The sequence below is a fragment of the Antechinus flavipes genome, chromosome 3, assembly GCF_016432865.1.
Source record: "Antechinus flavipes isolate AdamAnt ecotype Samford, QLD, Australia chromosome 3, AdamAnt_v2, whole genome shotgun sequence".
NCBI lineage: Eukaryota > Metazoa > Chordata > Mammalia > Dasyuromorphia > Dasyuridae > Antechinus > Antechinus flavipes.
The window spans coordinates 86427854-86445165 of record NC_067400.1 but is presented as its reverse complement, the minus strand read 5'-3'; the positions used below and the strand labels follow the sequence as shown (position 1 = coordinate 86445165).

The 17312-nt window shown below is 41.6% G+C and overlaps 2 protein-coding genes across 2 annotated transcripts in view; both read right to left on the bottom strand.

The window, feature by feature from the left end:
- The window catches only part of TSC22D1 (TSC22 domain family member 1), a 155243-nt gene extending 143148 nt beyond the window's left edge, over positions 1–12095 (bottom strand). Inside the window, 2 exon segments of the mRNA XM_051983847.1 lie at positions 9132–9345; positions 9348–12095. Of these exon segments, the coding sequence (XP_051839807.1) occupies positions 9132–9345; positions 9348–11976 (2843 nt within the window). The 5' untranslated portion in view covers positions 11977–12095.
- A 47-nt stretch (positions 12096–12142) lies between these two features.
- Positions 12143–15598, bottom strand: LOC127553255 (basic proline-rich protein-like). The gene is made up of 2 exons (XM_051983848.1): positions 12574–15598; positions 12143–12239 (listed from the first exon to the last, which is right to left on the bottom strand). Exons 1-2 carry the CDS (start codon positions 13593–13595, stop codon positions 12143–12145), a joined length of 1119 nt encoding a protein of 372 aa, XP_051839808.1. The 5' UTR covers positions 13596–15598.
- Between the last annotated feature and the right edge of the window lie 1714 nt (positions 15599–17312).

Sequence of the window (17312 nt, the reverse complement as noted above, 5' to 3'; positions counted from 1 at the left end):
TAAGGTTAAATTGGCCAAATTTGGATCTAGAACCCCTCCCCCAAAAGTGTGTGTGTGTGTGTGTGTGTGTGTATAAGAGAATGGCAGATAACTGAGTTCCTAATAAATCTAGGACATTTAAAAACAGCAGATGTCCATTTTAGAGTTGGAAGAAAACCTCAGTACATTGGTATCAACCTTAGGGGAAGGTCTCCAGTAGAATACCAAGAGGCTCTGCCTTTGGTTACATTGTTTGGCACTGAGATAAAGGATTATCAAATGACAAGAAACTAGGACAAAAAAGTAATAGACTAGATGGTGAAACAGAGATCCAAAAAACATCAATAATCTACAATGGCTGATTGCCTTAAAAAGCATTCAACTATACACCATCTCTAAAAATTATATAGTTTAAGATGGACACATGTCTGAAACCAATCATGAGCACAACTCACAAAATCTCCATGAGTCAAAAGGTCCATTGATGTCATGTTCACATAGCTCAAGCCATAACTGAACAAGAATATTTTTTTCAACATATCCAAAAGTAGACATCCAGGTTTTGCTTGAAAACCTCCAGTGCAAGGAAACTTGACTATCTGCCTGCGCAGCCCATTCCAATTTAGCTCTAATTATTATATGTTTCCCAACATAAAGAGGCAAGTGGAACAAATCTAATCTTTCTTCCATGTCTCAGTCCTTCAAATACTTAAAGGCAGCTACCATATGGTTCCCTCTTCTATCCACTGCCCCCAAGCACCAGAAGTCTTCTCCAGTCTATACTTAAGTAAGTCTTTCAACCAAGCTTCAAGTACAATCAATCTTGATACTCTCCAGTTTAATGTCCTTCCTAAAATGTATTACACAGAAATGACTATACAGTAGGGCTATCCCGCAATCCTAGAACTAGATCAGCAATTCTTAAAATGTGGTCCATTTATTCCAGGAATCTTTGAGACCCTTTCAGGGGGAGCCAAAATGATAATAGTAATATGTAATAATTATAGTAATAATAGTAAAATGGCATTTAAAATACTCCCTTCATACCAATTCCTTGTTGATGGAGTTGTGAAATGATCCAGCTATTCTGGAAAGTAATTTGCAACTATGCCCAAAGGAATATAAAACTGCATTTGATTCATCAGTGTTACTAGTCTGTATTCCAAAGAGATCATAAAAGGAAAAAAAAATTATTCCACATGTGCAAAAATGTAGCACTTTTTTTTTTGAGATAGAAATGGAAATTGAGTGGATGTCCATCAATTGGAGAATAGCTGAATAAGTTATGTTATATGAATGTAATGGAATATTATTGTTCTAAAAGAAATGATGAGCAAGCAGATTTCAGAAAAGCCTGCAAAGACTTAACATGAATTGATTCTGAACAAAGTGAACAGAACAAGGAGAACACTGTATACACTAACACCAAAAGTTATGTGATGAACTATGAAAGACTTAGCTCCCAATGATCCACAACAATTCCAAGACTTGGAGTGGAAAATGCTATCTGCATCCAGAGAGAAAACTATGGAGACTGAATGCAGATGGAGGAACACTATTTTCATCTTTTTTCTTGTTTTGTTTTTTTTTTCCTTTTGATTTTTCCCTTTTGTTCTTATTTTTCTTTCATAACATGACTAATGAATGTTCAAAATGACTATATGTGTATAATCTGTATCAGATTGCTTGCTGTCTTGAGGAGGAGGGGATAAGTAGGAGGGGAGAAAATCTCGAATTCAAAATCTTACAAAAATGAATGGCTAAAATTATCTTCACACATAATTAGAAAAATAAAATACTATTGATAAAAAATACTTCCTTTTCCAATTACATATCTGTGTGTAAGGTTAAATTGTTTTTATATACTTCAACTAAAATAATATATACCCCATGACAGAACGAATGGGGTATATGTCATTTTGGTTAAAGTATATAAATGTAGAAGCAGATATGAGAATCTATCCATCTTCCATTAGGTCCAGACATTAAAGGTTTTACAAAAACATGTAAAAAAGCCACTCCTCAGTAAATTTTTTCTTTTGAAAAATTGTTTTTCATAAAATATGTTAACTTGTAATGAGGTCATAATTGTTATTTTTAAATGAATTAACACTTTAAAAAATTTAACAGATATTTGTTTCTAATACAGCAAATCTAAAGACATAAGCCACATTAAAAAAAAAAAATGTAAAGGGGTCCTGAAACCAAAATGTTTAAGAAGAGCTGATAGACAATTTTCTCTCAGAATGCCACACAAGACATGAGTGGGCTTTTCTGGATGCAAGCACAACACCGCTGACTGATTCTAGGCTTGCATTCCACCAAATCTTCTATCATTTTTTCCCTTAGATTTACTGGGAGTTCTACTTCTCTCATATTTATTTGTAAAGTTGAACTATTCAACTCAAATATAAGACTTTAAATTTATTTAATTAAAATTTAATTTCAGATTCAGTTTAATACTATCAACATGTCCTAAGGCCAATTCCTGATATAGCTGAATTGCATCACATTCAGTGCCAGAAATCCAAAGGCACTGACAATGCAGAAAAATTAAATGGCCACAGATTTAAAACTGCAAAAGTCTTTCAAATCCAACAACACAAACTATTCATTCTGCACCTGAGGAATCTTAAGCTTAGAGAAGTCACAAAATTAAGAACCAGAGGTTTAAATAAATAAGAATAAATTTGATGGTTTTTCCATATTTGAATGATTCTCTTGGTTTCTGCTTTGAAGCTCAGGTCCTCCTATTGTAAATCTAGCATTCTGTACACATCAGACCCTGCTTCAAGTCTAGCAAACACATTCTGAAAGTACCTAATTCTTGTCAAAAACACATAATACTGGCAATTCATTGTGAATAAAAATTGGTGGGAGTCAAATCACTGTTTTTCATTCAGCTTGATTCTTTTCCAGACTATCACAAGTATAAAATAACCCTTCTCCAATTCCATTTCTTCATCAATAAAATAGAACTGTATTACATAGTATGGCCCCCAAATTTCCTAACATTGTATGATTCTATCAAACTAGTCCCAATGGGAATGTCTACACTTACTTCAATGGTGCCAATGGTTGAGGAATCACACAAGAACAGAAATGTGGCCAAGAGAACAATTTACAGTGATGACAATAATTTAAAGGAAAAAGAAACTTTGAAAGATTTCAGAACTCCTGATCAATATACTGATTTATCATGACTTCAAAAGATCGATGATGCATATCTACTATCTCCTTCCTTTTGGCAGAATGTGATGGACTAAAGACATAAAACAAGGCATCCATTTTCAGACACAGTCAACGAATCTCTTTGTTTCACTTCATTATATCTACTTCAGGAGGATTTCTATGAGAAAATTTAGGAGAGTTTTCTAGGTAGTGACCAAGATTATAAAATAAAATAAAATAAAAAGTATACAGCAGAAAAAAATTCAGAAGGGGATACAAATATGGCAGAATCATATAACTACCACACTGAATTTAATTTCAAACACTAGGTAACAAAGAGTTCATGACTTCATATATAATCCTTTTTGTTCTCTATATACTGAAACATTTGTACATGAATGCACTAAAAATTTTTAATTTAAAAAATTAATCTATACAATACATGAAACAAAAGACAAAAAGGGGGAGAGTGAGGCAGAAATCACCTGAAGGCTTCATTGAAGGCCTTCTAATGGAGGCTGAATGGCTACTCATCTGGGATGTGGTACTGGGAATTCTTACCCAGGTACTGGTTGGACAAGATAGAGAGTTACCCATCCCTTCCAGACCAGATTCTGTGATCAATTCATTTATATCTCTTTTTTAAATACTCACTTGTTCATAGGATCATAAATCTAGAGCTGGAAAGGACCCTAGAATGTCAGGGAATGCAATCCCCTCATCTGACAGAGAAGGCAGTGGAGGCCAAGAGAATTTAAGTGATCTGCCCAAGGATCATGCAGACGGTGAGCAGCTGAAAATTTGAAACAGGTGTTAAAAGAGTCAGGTGTTCCTGACTAAGTAATGCAATCTTTCCACTACCTTCTCAATCACCTTATTCAGTCTATTATGAATGACATTTTAACTTTTTTTTAAAAATCAAAAACACTCTCAAAATGAAAACTAGCCACCATGGAGAATATTCAAAAGAATGTGCCACAATTTGTAAAAACAATTCCAAAAAATAAGCATTAAGCAATATCAGCATCTCTGAAATAAGCATATAGCCTAAGAGAAGGAAATATTCAATTGGACGCTGAAATTCTGATACCTGTTTCAAAAGTTAGTTTTCAAAATTCATCACAGGCATGTACTTCAGAGTTTCCATAGTGGCCCCCCAAAATAAAAACCTAAAAAAATAAATTTAATAAATTCAGTTATTACTTAAAAATATGGATAATTGCAAAATGCATTCTAAATACTATGAACATGTTCATATGCATTACAAAGAACATGGATAGGCACAACACATTTAAAATCTTGTTTTTAAATTCTATTTCTAACTTACCAGTTAATCGCTCTATAAACAAAAAAATTCTCAGGATAAATAATTTTCTTCTCAAAGTTCACTGTTTAAGAAAGATTAAAAAAAAAACAACAACAACAACAACAAAAAAAAAAAACCCACCAGGAAATGACTAATTCCAATGCCATACAAAACATTTAAACAAAAGCTTAGTAGCTTGTTTAGTAGCTCAACCAGACTTCATTACTCCATAATTAACTAGAATATGGAAAGTAAAACTGTGAAAGCAAGGCTGACAGAGCAGCAAGAAAAAGGAGTCACTTCTGATTACAAAAAGATTAAGTTTGGTGGAGGGTGGAGGTAGAGAACAAAAGGGAAAGTAGAGCTTCAGCTTTCAGGTATAGCAACGTGACCTTTAGCATGACTGTCTCTGGTAACAAGATGAGGTTCTTAATCCACTTTACTAAAGAAAAATTCTGGATATGATTTATTTCATTTTAATACATTATTTCTTTGTGTATATTTACAATGTTTCTCACACATGCAATACAAAACTATACAATTACATACTAACATACTTGAACACAGTATTACTATGATACCTGTGTTTGATCATAGTACCCTATGCAAAACAATTCATTTATATCAAAATTCTTTCTTTGCAATGATCATATAAGGCACTTAATGATATTATTCCCATTTTACAGATGAGATCAAATATCTGCCTAAGATTAATTAAACACACTTATCATACAACAAAAATACATGTCACCCACATTCACATGCAGATCAACCTAAGGAAGTTAGAAACAGCTTGCTGTTAGAAAATTTAATAAAAGTAGCTGGTAATCGGGAAAAAAAGTATATGGATTCCACAATCCTTTCGTTTATTGTGCACTTATTTATTGAGCATCTACTACATCAGACAGACAAAGACAAATTAAGACAATCCTTGGTTTCTGATAGTTTACAAACTAGGAAGATGAGAGGAACACAACTAACAATAATACAATGTAGAATGCAAAACAAATAATAAAATGTTCCAACAGATAATCCCAAGTCAATTTCGGCATTGCATATTACCCAGGGATTTAAATCATGAATGTTTTTTTGCCATATGTTTAAAATTAGGTATCAAATCAAGGGGAAAAAAAATTGATCATGCACACAGCACATAAAAATGTAACAAAGTAGTAACATCCATTTAACTATTCTGTGATGGTGTCAAGTCCTTCTCACCAATTATGGAAAACAGAAACCATACCTATCAAGATTGAATGAATACTTGCCACTGCTTCTCTGCTCTACCATCTTTAATGCCAAGAACTTTTCTCACATCTACATCTCCAACTAGCCAGTCTACATTCCAACACTGGTAGAAAAGAACACAACCTGCAGGTAAGTGGTTGATCATATACGATACTTAGTATATCAAAACTCAAACCCCATTTAAATTATACCACTTTAGAAAAATCCCAACATATGATCTAGTATCATTTCCATTAAGGGAAAAAAAAAAAAGCAAAGCTATCAACTACAGATTAAAACATAAGTCACATGATGGATTAAGTCTGTACTCCAAACATTCTAATCTAATACAGTTTAGTCTATTCTGTGGCTATAAGAATGGCTTAGGGGCAGAAGCCACACAAGATGATCTTTTCAGATCCTCTCCAGGACTGATTTTTTGCCGTGTGTGTACACACAAACAGGCTCATGAATAGGCATACACAAAGAAATTACATGTCATTTCCAAAGAGATAATATCTTGAACCATCTGCCTGTATGATCTTTTCCAATGACCAGTTAAACCTTTTCCTAATGTCTAACCTAGATTTTTTTTCCCATCTGAGGCTCTCAAATCATTTCTTTTACACAAACCATATTCTAAAATAACCACTCTTCAAATGTATTACCACTACAAACTTATGTATATACTATGAGATTTTTCCCCACCTGATAATTTTTATCAATATAGCATGCCCCCACTCTTTTTCCATTATAACAAGCAAATCAGTTCTTGATTACTGCTACTGAACAAAAGTAGCAAAACAGAAGCAAATACAGAAACATACAAAGAAATTTTATTTTTAAAGCCAGAAATTCATTCCTCTAGTTGTACAAGTTCCCTTCCAAAAGTATAAAACAGCATCCTCAACCACAGAGGAATGACAGACACAAGCTGTAGCAAAATATTCTACAGTAGGTTCAATGCCAACCTTGTCTACATCTAGTCCTTCTCCCTTATAGACCTTTACAAGGAAGTACCTAGAAGAGAAACATTTCAGTTTTGTTTTGTTTTGTTTTTTTTGGGGGGGGGGGTAGAAAATCAAGGAGAAGGAGAATCCAAAATTTTAGCAATGATAATTCAAAGTTCAAAGGGAGCGTCAAGGAGATCACAGATCAATTCCTTTTTTAAAATTTATTGCTAAGATACTAGCCAACTGAAATAACCCAGAAAGAGAATCTTTTCTTCCATCAAAAGCAACATTTGCCCTTTTTTCCCCCAGCATTTTTCTATAGCAACCAGATCCTTCTAGATTAAATCTGTCTTAAGATCACTGTGCCTATATTTTCACTCCCCTTCCCCCCTTTTTTCTGGCCACAATCAGAAAAAGTGACCTCCACACAAATTTTTTTGTGTGGTACCAAACCACATTTGCACAGCTTCAACAAGCAGGATTTGCTTTGGTAAGAAGTAAAAATGGCTTTTTCTTTTGTCTGGTCCAGAAAATTGTAAAGATGTTTTCTACTACTGGGAGGAGAAAGGGGACAAAACTCCTTTTAAAATACTTGATATAAACAATCAGGGAAGATTCACAAGAAGATTTGAGAGTGTGTGGTTTTCATTTACAAGTCCCATTTACTTATCTTGATTTCACTACTGTTAACCTATCATAAAATATAACTAGTTAAAGAAGTTTGAGGAGTTACCTCATATAAGTTTGACTATGAAATTGTTACTACCTTAAGAATTTAGAGTACATCTAAGACAAATGATTTTTTAGGCTGAGAACTAAATGTGAGTTAAGTTACAGCAAAAATTATGGGTAAATTAAGAAGACTAATACTAATTACAATGGTCTTACTCCCACTACCAGAATAACAGAAACCACCTTAAGAATGCAGTTTTGTTAGGCAAAAAGAGAAGTATCTAATTATCCAACTTCTATTACCAAAATGATAAAATTATCCTGAATTAGAATTTGAAATTAATAACAAATACAGTTTTTAACATTAAAAAAAAAAAAAGCACAAAGATATTTTCAACTACCTATAGATCTCTCATCCACATGTGGAACACTATTTCAAATGTGGCATGTGACCCTCACTTGGTTTTCTATTGACTGATGATTTTATCTTCTCAATCTAAAGTGTGGTCACACAAATAACTCAATGGTTTGAACATAAGTTGAAACCACAAATTGCCTTGAAAATTAAAACTGACATGAATGGAACTCAGGTTGTAAGCTTCTTCAACCCACAGTAAAATATAGGCCCCCGTCCTAGATCGTATTCACAAAATTACAAAGCCATGCTATACTTGAATAGAAATTATCCAAAATCATATATTTTGACCTCTATCAAAAACTTTAAACTTTTTCATCTTAGTTAGTCTCAAATCTGATCCCATGAGAGCACCTATGTAAGTGCACCATTACCAGTCCAACAAAGGCCACTCACTAGTTTAAGATTATTATTTGAAGCATTCTGTAATTTTTGCGCGTGCTAAGGGGAGGGAGCACGTGGAGAAAAAGAATTCTTTGTCATCACATCTCCATACCTCTAGAGTTTCTATCAAACCCAATACCTTATTCTAAAATGGCTGCCACCATGGCCTATTCCTGGGCAAGGAAAAAAAAGAAGAAATCTTAATGGAAATTAACATGAAGCAATATTTCAAAAATTTTAAAAACAAATACATGACACTAAACATCAACTTATTAAAAATGTTAATTATTTTGATGAAATATGCAGAAATAACACAATAAGAAAAATGCTTCCAATCCTTTAACTAAAAGGTATGGTTATGTCAGTTGAAAATCAAAATGTTCAAGAAGCTAATTATTTAGGTTCATAGAAGTACTAGAGCATTAGGAAATTTAACTCAGATTATCTAACTTTTCCCTACAATTTCAATGTGATAGCAATTGATAACACTATCTTCTAAAGGCTATAAAATCAAGTGCTTTAGAACTGGGGGTTGGGGGATTAAAGAGGATGTCTAGTTTTTCTAATATATGAAAACAATTTTACCCATAGTATCTCAAGAGATGGCCAAAGGCTTTCAATCCCTTAAAGAAAAGATATTATTAAAATGGAGATTAAAGGACTGAATTTTTCAGGAACTAGGCTTCTATTTGTTAGTTTTGCTAACAAATTGTTTTAATAAGACAAACCAATAATGCCCAATTTACTAATCTCTAATGCTGAATAATCCCAAACAACTGTGCTAACAGTAATTAATGTTCACAAATATTACACAGACTTTTGTATATTCTGAAACCATTACTAGTCATTCTTACTTTGAAAAAAAAAAAAAAAACATACTATCACCCTGAAAATATTTTTCAAACAAAAATAATGAACTAAATTTATAGCTATTGATATGCTGCAGGGGAACATTAAAAAGTTATATAAAAAGGTTTACTGCAAATCTGTTTTATGTATATGCAAACATAGGGCATAGTCTTACCTCTCATCCTCGCCATCAACGAGGGGTGTGGTCAATGGCAGCACCTTCAACGGGAAAAGGGAAGCTGAAGCTGACACGGAGCCTCCACTGCCATCAGAACCGGAGGCCAGGGCCCCGATGCCTTCCCCAGGGACAGTCTGAGGTGCGCCAACTACTGCATGCTCCACAGGATGCCTGGCTTCTTCACTCTGACTTCCAATGGACTGAGTGAGGACTGTGTGGAGAACTGAGTAGAACTTAGAGGGATCTGCTGTGTCACAGGCAAATTTATGTTAGTTGCTATCAAGGGAGATTGACTAACACTCTGAACCAAATTCCCATTTTGTATAGCTGAAGTTTGTGCTATATTTTGAGGTGGCACCAAGTTTGTAGGAGCAGCTGCTATTGCGGAAGGAACAGCTGAACCAACTTGATTTGCAGCAGGGATATTGCTGGCAGAAGGTAATGGACTCACTGGAGGCAACTGCTGATTTGTTATTCCTTGAGCTATGGATTCTGCTCCTTGAGCCACAGATTCTGCTCCTTGAGCCTGGGACTGTACAGTTACCAAGTTACTTTGAGGTGCAATAACCAACTGTGGAGGAAGGTTTGAAGCACTGGCTTGAATTCCCTGAATGAGCCCAGGTTGAGAAGGCGGAGGTGTCACCTGGGTTACAGCAGTAGGCTGGGACACAACAGCCGGGATGTTCACTTGCTGACCAACATTCACAACTTGACCGCTAGCAACTACAGGAGGAATTGCTGTTTGGCCATGTCCCACAGGCTGGCTTGGCGCCCCTGCAGGCTGTGCCTGGACTGCAGTGGATTGCACTGAAGGCTGAATGCTCTGTGGCTGAGCAATAGGCATCACTGGGGCTGCTCCCACTCCTGCAGAATTTGGTGGGATAGGGGGAACTGATGTTTGGAGAATTTGTTGATGCTGAACATACTCTGGCATATTTGCAGAGACAGGATTCTGACTTACTGACTGAACATGGCCTGGGGCCACCTGTGTAGCAACTGTTTGTTGCTGCTGTCCATATTGTAACTGTTGGGGTGCTACAACTGGCAAAGGAGTCTGCACCAGAGGGGCCGTCTGAGAATAGGACAACTGAGGTTGAGCCAAGCTGGAAACAGAAGGCTGTTGGCCTAAAGTTGGTGGTACCCCAACAAGGTTAACTGGGGGTGACTGAATGCCAGCTGCAGCACTTATAGTGGCCTGAAGAGGAGGCTGACCTCCTTGCTTTTGTGAAGTATAGTTCAGCTCTTGAGAATGCAACTGCACCGGGGCAATCTGTGACTGAGAAATACTCTGTGGTAGACTAGTTGCTGAAACACTCTGTGCGCCAGGACTACTACTAAAATCCATTGGCTGAGGGGCCAAACCCGGGAGGGCTTGTTGCTGTTGCTGCTGCTGCTGGGCCACAGTAGGGGCCCCCATCTCTCCACTTCCCACACTCTCTGTGTAGTGACTCAGTGTGCTCACATTACTGCTAACTGAACTCCCACTAGTGCTCTCCCTTTCAGAAGTCACTTCGACAGGGTTTTGTTTTACAGTCTCCACCACTTTGTTTACTGCTACTCCTTCTGTAACTGCTACGGTATTTTCTTTTTCATAGAATTCTGTGCAAGTCCATCTACCCTTTTTAAAGGGTTCAGAACTAGAATCTAATTTCACAACTCTAAACCTGGATGTGCCAGCTGCTGGTTGCTGCTGCTGAGCCGAAACAGATCCCACAGCCATTCCGGCAGCTGGGGTAGGAACATTGTTAACAGAAGAATTAGTACCATTGCCCATGCCACTTAGGATATTCACATTCACACTGCTGCTAGGTCCAGGCGCGGCACTTATGCTAGCAGTACTTGTAATGTTACTTGATGGTAAATTAACATTACCAGGCAGGCTGTTTGTCACATTAGGATTAACACCACCCATCGGAGTAACGTTAACATTATTTATCGTATTAGTGCCAGCGACAGAATTGATACCTATGCTGCCAGAGGCATTTGTATTGCGGACGTTAGTCATTAGAGATGCAGGTGTGCCAGCCGATGATGCAGCACAAGTGGGTGCAGCCGGTAAAACGCTGTCTGAACTCCCAGCCGTGGAGAGCTTCCTGGACACCGGGCTTGGGGGGGGCCCTCCGGGGAGAGCAGGGCTGACGCCGGCGTGGGACGGATGGTGGTGGCCGTGATGGAGGTGGTGGCCGTGGTGATGGTGATGGTGGTGGAGGTGGTGCGGGTGGACGCTGCCATTGATGACCACGTTCTGGGGAGGGTGGTGCGGCAAGGGGTGCTGCGGCAGGTGGGGCTGGTTGGGAGAGACGGCGCCGGGAGTCTCGGCCTCCTGGAAGTTGTTAAGCGTCTCCTCGGAGGAGCTGCGCTCCGGCTCACCCAGGTCTGTGGCTCGAGACAGGGACACGTCCAGGATCTCGGAGGAGGACAGGTCCTCGGTGTGGGACTCGTCCAGGTCGTCGTAGCTCTCCGTGTCCTCGGCGATGCTGTTGTTGGAGCTGATGCTGGCCGAGATCTGAGCCGGCGTGACGCTCGTGATCTGGAAGCCGCTCTTCTTCTTCATCTGCGCGCCGCCGGGCGCCGCGGCCAGCTGCGGGGCCTGCGGCAGGAGGTGCAGGCTTTGCGGGGGCGGCGGCGGCGGCGCCGAGCCCCCGGACGCCGCCCCGGGCAGCGGCGCGGGCGGCGCGTAGTCCTCGGCTGAGGCGGCGCCGAGCGCGGCCCCGCCACCACCGCTGCCGCTGCCGCTGCCGCTGCCCCTCCGAGGGACCGCCGCGGCCGGGTGCGCCATCTTCCGAGCCCCGAGGTCTGCGGCGGCGGCGGCGGCGGCCGTGGCCTCGGGCGGCTGGTGCATCGTGTGCGCGCCCGCCGCGGGAGCTTTGTGTGGAGAGCGCAGGAGCCCGAGGCTCGGTCCCGCTCCGGCTCGGCCGCCCGGCCCGCCGCGCTGGGCCGGGGGAGGATGGAGGAGGGTGAACAAGGCAAAAATGGGGGAAGGGGTGACACTATCAGTCCTCGGCCATTCACTTTTCCTTCTGGTCCTCTCCACCCCCTTTTATACAGTCCGCTTCACTAGGGGAGGAGGGGGTGGGGGAGAGGTAGAGGAAGGAGGCAGGCTGACTGGAGAAGAGGGGAGGGGGAGAGAGAGAAATGCCCACGTTATCCGGCCAACTTGGAACCTCCGCAGCCGCAGCCCCCGCCCCCGGCCCAACTCCGGCCCTGGCCCCGTCACCCGCCCCCAGCCCGCGGGACTGCCCCGGGAAAGGCACGCCCGGAGGCCAGGCCGGGACAACCCGACCGGCCCGGCGCGGTCCCCTCCCCCCGCCCCCGCCCCCACCGCCGGGCTAGAGGCTGCTCCGGGAGGCTCCGGCGCCGCTGCGGCTTCGAAGGCACCGGAGCCGACAAGTCGGCCAGGGCCGGGCACGGAGGAAAGGGGGGAGGGGGAGATACGTACGATCCTCGCCCCCAGCCGGGGGGCGGCGGCGGCGGCCGGGCGGGCGGGGGCGGTGGCAGCGACGGCAGCCCAGGGACCGCTCCATCACTGGCGGCGGCGGAGCCCCAACATCTTCCTCCCTCCGGGCTAGCGGTTGCAGCCCGGCGGCTCCTGGTCCTCGGCCCTCGGGGAGGAGGCAGGCGGGCAGGTTCTCCTCCTGGCGTCCGGGCGGCAGCCAGGGGGCGTGAGGCTCCTCTCGGCGGCGGCGGCTTCGCCGGGGCCGGGGCTATCCGCGGACGGACGATCGGGCAGGCGCCGCTGAATGGAGCAGGAGGTGGGGGCGGCTGGGGGAAGGGAGCGGGATGAGAGGGAAAGGTGTCGGGTGCGCCTGGGGGTTGGGGAGGGGGCGGCTGGGAGGTAGTTACGAGTGCTCTCCTCTGGCTGCCCCGGCTATGCCGTCTCCCCCACTGACTCTCACGGCATTGGAAGAGGAGGGACGGGCTCCCGAGCCCGGGCGCAGGAGGAGGAGGAGCGTCCGGCGGTAAGAAGAGGAGGAGGAGGAGGCAGCGGCGGCCGGGGGAGGGGGCCAAGGAAGATGGCGTCTGCGCAGGCGCTCTGGCGCCGCAGACATAAAGCCTCGCCTGGCGGGGAAGAAGGGGCGGGGCTGGGCGAGGGTGGGGGGATGGAGGGGCGGTGTTCGGGGACTCGGAGACCCGCCGCCGCCGCCGCCGCCGCCGAGCTCGGGTGTTCTGGACGGAAACTACCGAAGTCTGAAGTCGGGTGCCCAGGCGCCGGCGCGGTGGGGGCGGGGACTTCGAGATCGGAGAGCGAATCCTAGACGGACAGCGTGATGCTGCCAGTATGGGGTGGGGTGGGGCATGAAGTGAGAGAGGGGGCTCGGGCGCGAGCGGGCGAGGTGTGTCCTCGCTCCCTTCGTGCTTGGGGCGTGTGTGCGCGTGCACGCGCCCCGGGGAGGGGGGAGGAGCGCCCTCTGCAGTGCCGGGGGGAGGGGAGAAGAGGGGCGGGGCGGATCGCCGGGCCATGTGCCTGGAGCGGGCCCCCTGGTAGAATGGGGCTCTTCTCCGCAGCACAGCGGGCGCATCACGAGTTCTGCTTCCCAGGAGTCCCTGGCTACCACATGAGTCAGGCTTTTTTTCCCCTCCCCTGTCACCTTCCCTGCGTGGAGGATGCCCACGCCTGCCTGCATCCCCTCCCCCCCCCACTCTGACTCGGATCTTCCTCCGTGGCCCGGGCGTGGCGGGGCGACACCTGGTCCCCGAGCCACGGGCTCCCCTTTGTGTGAGCAGACCGCAGCTGCCATGCGGTCCCCTGGGGTGTGCGGAGGGAGGCGCCCCGGACCGTCCTGGCTGCAGAGGTTAGCAGCTGCGACGGGTATCCCTGCAGGCGGGCGGAGCGCACGCCTCCGTATTGTGGAGCGGTTGCCCCTCCTTTCTGTCTGTCTGTCCCCCAGGTGATAGACCTCTCTCCACAGGTGGAACCCGTTCTCCTGCAGCACCAAAGTAGAGCGACCATGATCTTCCCATGTAACACGCATCACCTTAGAATAATTTATTACAATCTTAACAATATAAGCAAAACTTAAGGTTTGAAAAGCTCTTTACAACGCAACATCGAATTTCTAAAAATCCTCTAGTAATAAAGCAGGTGAACTCTGAAGCATCATTTAGGATCAAGCAGTGGGCGGGGAGGTGAGGAAGCGCTTCCAACAAGTTCCCCTTTTGATTCCTACTACGATGGGACAGCTAAAGAATGGGAACCCAAGCGTGGACACTAAAACGAGAAGAATACCCCGAGTAATAAGGGAGGGTTAGAAAAATGTTTCCAGAAATTCTACCTAGAATAATCTCAAGATTACGCCGGTCTATGAAGCTGATAGTTGTCTCAGCGATCTAAGTACTTGGAAACGAAGAGGTTTCCCAGAAAGTCCAGCTAAGAGTGCCCTCGGTTAGAAATGTCAGGGATCCAGCTCTGAGCATTTCCTCCTCTCCCCTCCCCCCATTTCGTAGTTTTAAAATCATTCCTTTTCCTTTACTGGCCCAGAAAAACCAGAACTGTATGGTTTATTGAGAAAGTATGTTTACTTCGTACTTCTGAAGCTAAAATCGTGTGGAAGGTCTGCCTAAAAAAAAAGGGAAAAAAAAAAAAAGGTCTGTCAAAAGTTAAGATTTAGGATTCAACATTCAGGTATGATAGTTAGCTTCTCTAAACCTCAGTTCCCTTTTAGATGAGGTAAAAAATATCACTCCCTTATAGTATCTGTATTTTCGAAGTATAAATTGAAATACACTGAGCTCAATTATATTTTGAGATGCTTATTCTTGAATTTTGATTTGTCATTGTCATATTTTTTTTCTGATCTTTTCTCCACCTCATTCTGCTCTACCACATAGCCTAGGATTGTTCAATATTCACTTTAAAGATTGACCAAATGGAAATATCACATGAACACAAGATTATATTTTTAAATTATGTCGTTGGGATGTATTATTACTTTTTTTAAAAAGCTCTTTTTTTTTTTCATCTCAAAGCCTTTACAAATGATACTCTTAGTTAATGGCCTTCCTATCAGTTTTTGAAATGCAAATCTCAATCATGTTTTTTCAACAGTTTTCAAATGGGAAATGGAAACTATCTTAACTGATTGAAACTCCTTGTGGAATGCAGACAGGCAAAAAAAATACAGTTTCTGCAGGGCTTGAGAGGGAACATATTCCTGCAATCACAAAACATAATTTAGGTCTGTTTTATATATGATTCAAAATAGAACATTTTCACAGAATGTAGGAGCCCTGGACATCATACTAGTATTTGGTCTGAGACAAAGGAGGCCACATGAGATTAAAGTATTAAATTATAACCCAAAATTGGTAGTATAGAAACTAGCTGCTTAAGTATCCATACAAAAGCATCTGCCCTTCAGACACTACACTTGTAAAATTGGAAGAATATTAGGAGTACTATTTCTTAAAAAACTGGTTTTCAAACTTCACTGCATTTCCGAAGCCTTGGGTTCCATGAAGCAAACAGAGCTTTCCAAAAAGTAGAATAGGTTTATAAGTAGGTAGATTAGATCTAAAAGTCAAGGTTTCATGACCACTTATAGGACATGATATAGAAGAGGTTTGGATTTAATTATGAGTAGAAATAAATGGCTTCTGAGGATCCTAAACAACTGTTATTCTGACTTCTCATGTCTCATTAAAATGTGATCTGTAAGCCAGGGTTCCAGAACTCAAGGTGACAGAATCGAAATTTGGAACAGATAGGCAGAGTCACACACAAAAATATGTGCCTTTGTTTTCCAGCTATCATTAATGTGTCTTTCTATGAATAAAAAGTCTTAAAAAGGAGAAGAAACAGGATGCAGAAACAGAATGTTTAAATCTTGAACTTGGTCTCTAAATACATACCTAGCTTTTTTTGCAAATGTATTTGTGTTTTTACATTAAAAGTTGTTAACATTTCACTTTTTTTGTCATGAGTAAATTTTTTCAGTTACTTTAATTTCTAGTCTTATGTTGAAGTATTTAATAAAGAATGAAAATTTTAATCTAAACATGGGGGAGGGGAGAGTCACTTTTTAGTTATGCCTTTTGAAAGACTATGTTAGAAGACTTTCTAGTTCTAGAGGTTGGTTCACAGAAGGAACCGAATCACCTTTCTACTATATAAAAGATAAATCTTTATTTAAATCAGAGCAAGTGTTATCTTTACTTTGTAGAGGAAAAAAGGAAAGCCCAGAGGGGAGTCATATGACCTCATCTAATATCACGTGATTATCCAGGTCTTATGACTCCCCTATACATGCTTTCTTTTATACTGGTTCTATGATCTTTTGCACTTGTAGTTTTTGTATTATCATAAGACCACTCAAGAAACAAAAATCCCCAGGTATCATAAATTGTGGATCCACTTACACAAAGGAAATGGGAAGTTGTGTAATATTAAAAATAAACAAATTGCTTATAAATATAATAGTCAATAGATATTTTTTGCACCTAGAATATCTGCTAAAGCAAGGGTAGATATCCATTTTGCATACCCTGCATTTCCCTCCCCCCTCCCCAAATGTTACTGCTTTGTTCCAATAGTTTGTTTTGAGTCAATATTCATGCCAAAGTATATGAGAACTTATTACTATAACAATTTGGCATTTCACCTGAATGTCCTAATCAATTCTAGTACCATCACTTAACTAGCTATGCAATCATGGGCAAGTATTTTATCCTCTTGAAGTTTTAATATCTTCTTCTGCAAAATTTCCCTTCCCACCACAAAAAGCTACCCTGAAGAAAAACTGTGTAAATCTCAAAGTATCATTTCTCAATGTGAACAATTATTCTCCATTTTCTTCCACTTGCTTTTTGATTGACTATGCAAATATGAATGAATACATTTTAAGGTCATAAAACTGTAAATATAGGGTCAAAAATTTAACCTAAAAAGATCTTTAAGGTCTATGAACTCAACCCTTTATTTTATAGACAGTAATCTGAAGCCAAGAGAAATTAAGAGTTCACATAGCTAGTAAATCTCCAAATTGAAAGCATAATCTGTATTGAACCTGTTAAATTTCAGATGTAAATTCATCTCTGTCAACTAGGTTTTTTTAATATATTGAAAGAGTAGAATGATCTATGATCTAGAATGGCATTAGATAGCAAAGAACTATATCTAGTAGAGCTTCATTATAAACAGGAAAATCTTTGGAAAAACAGAAAAGAACATAAAGGAATAAC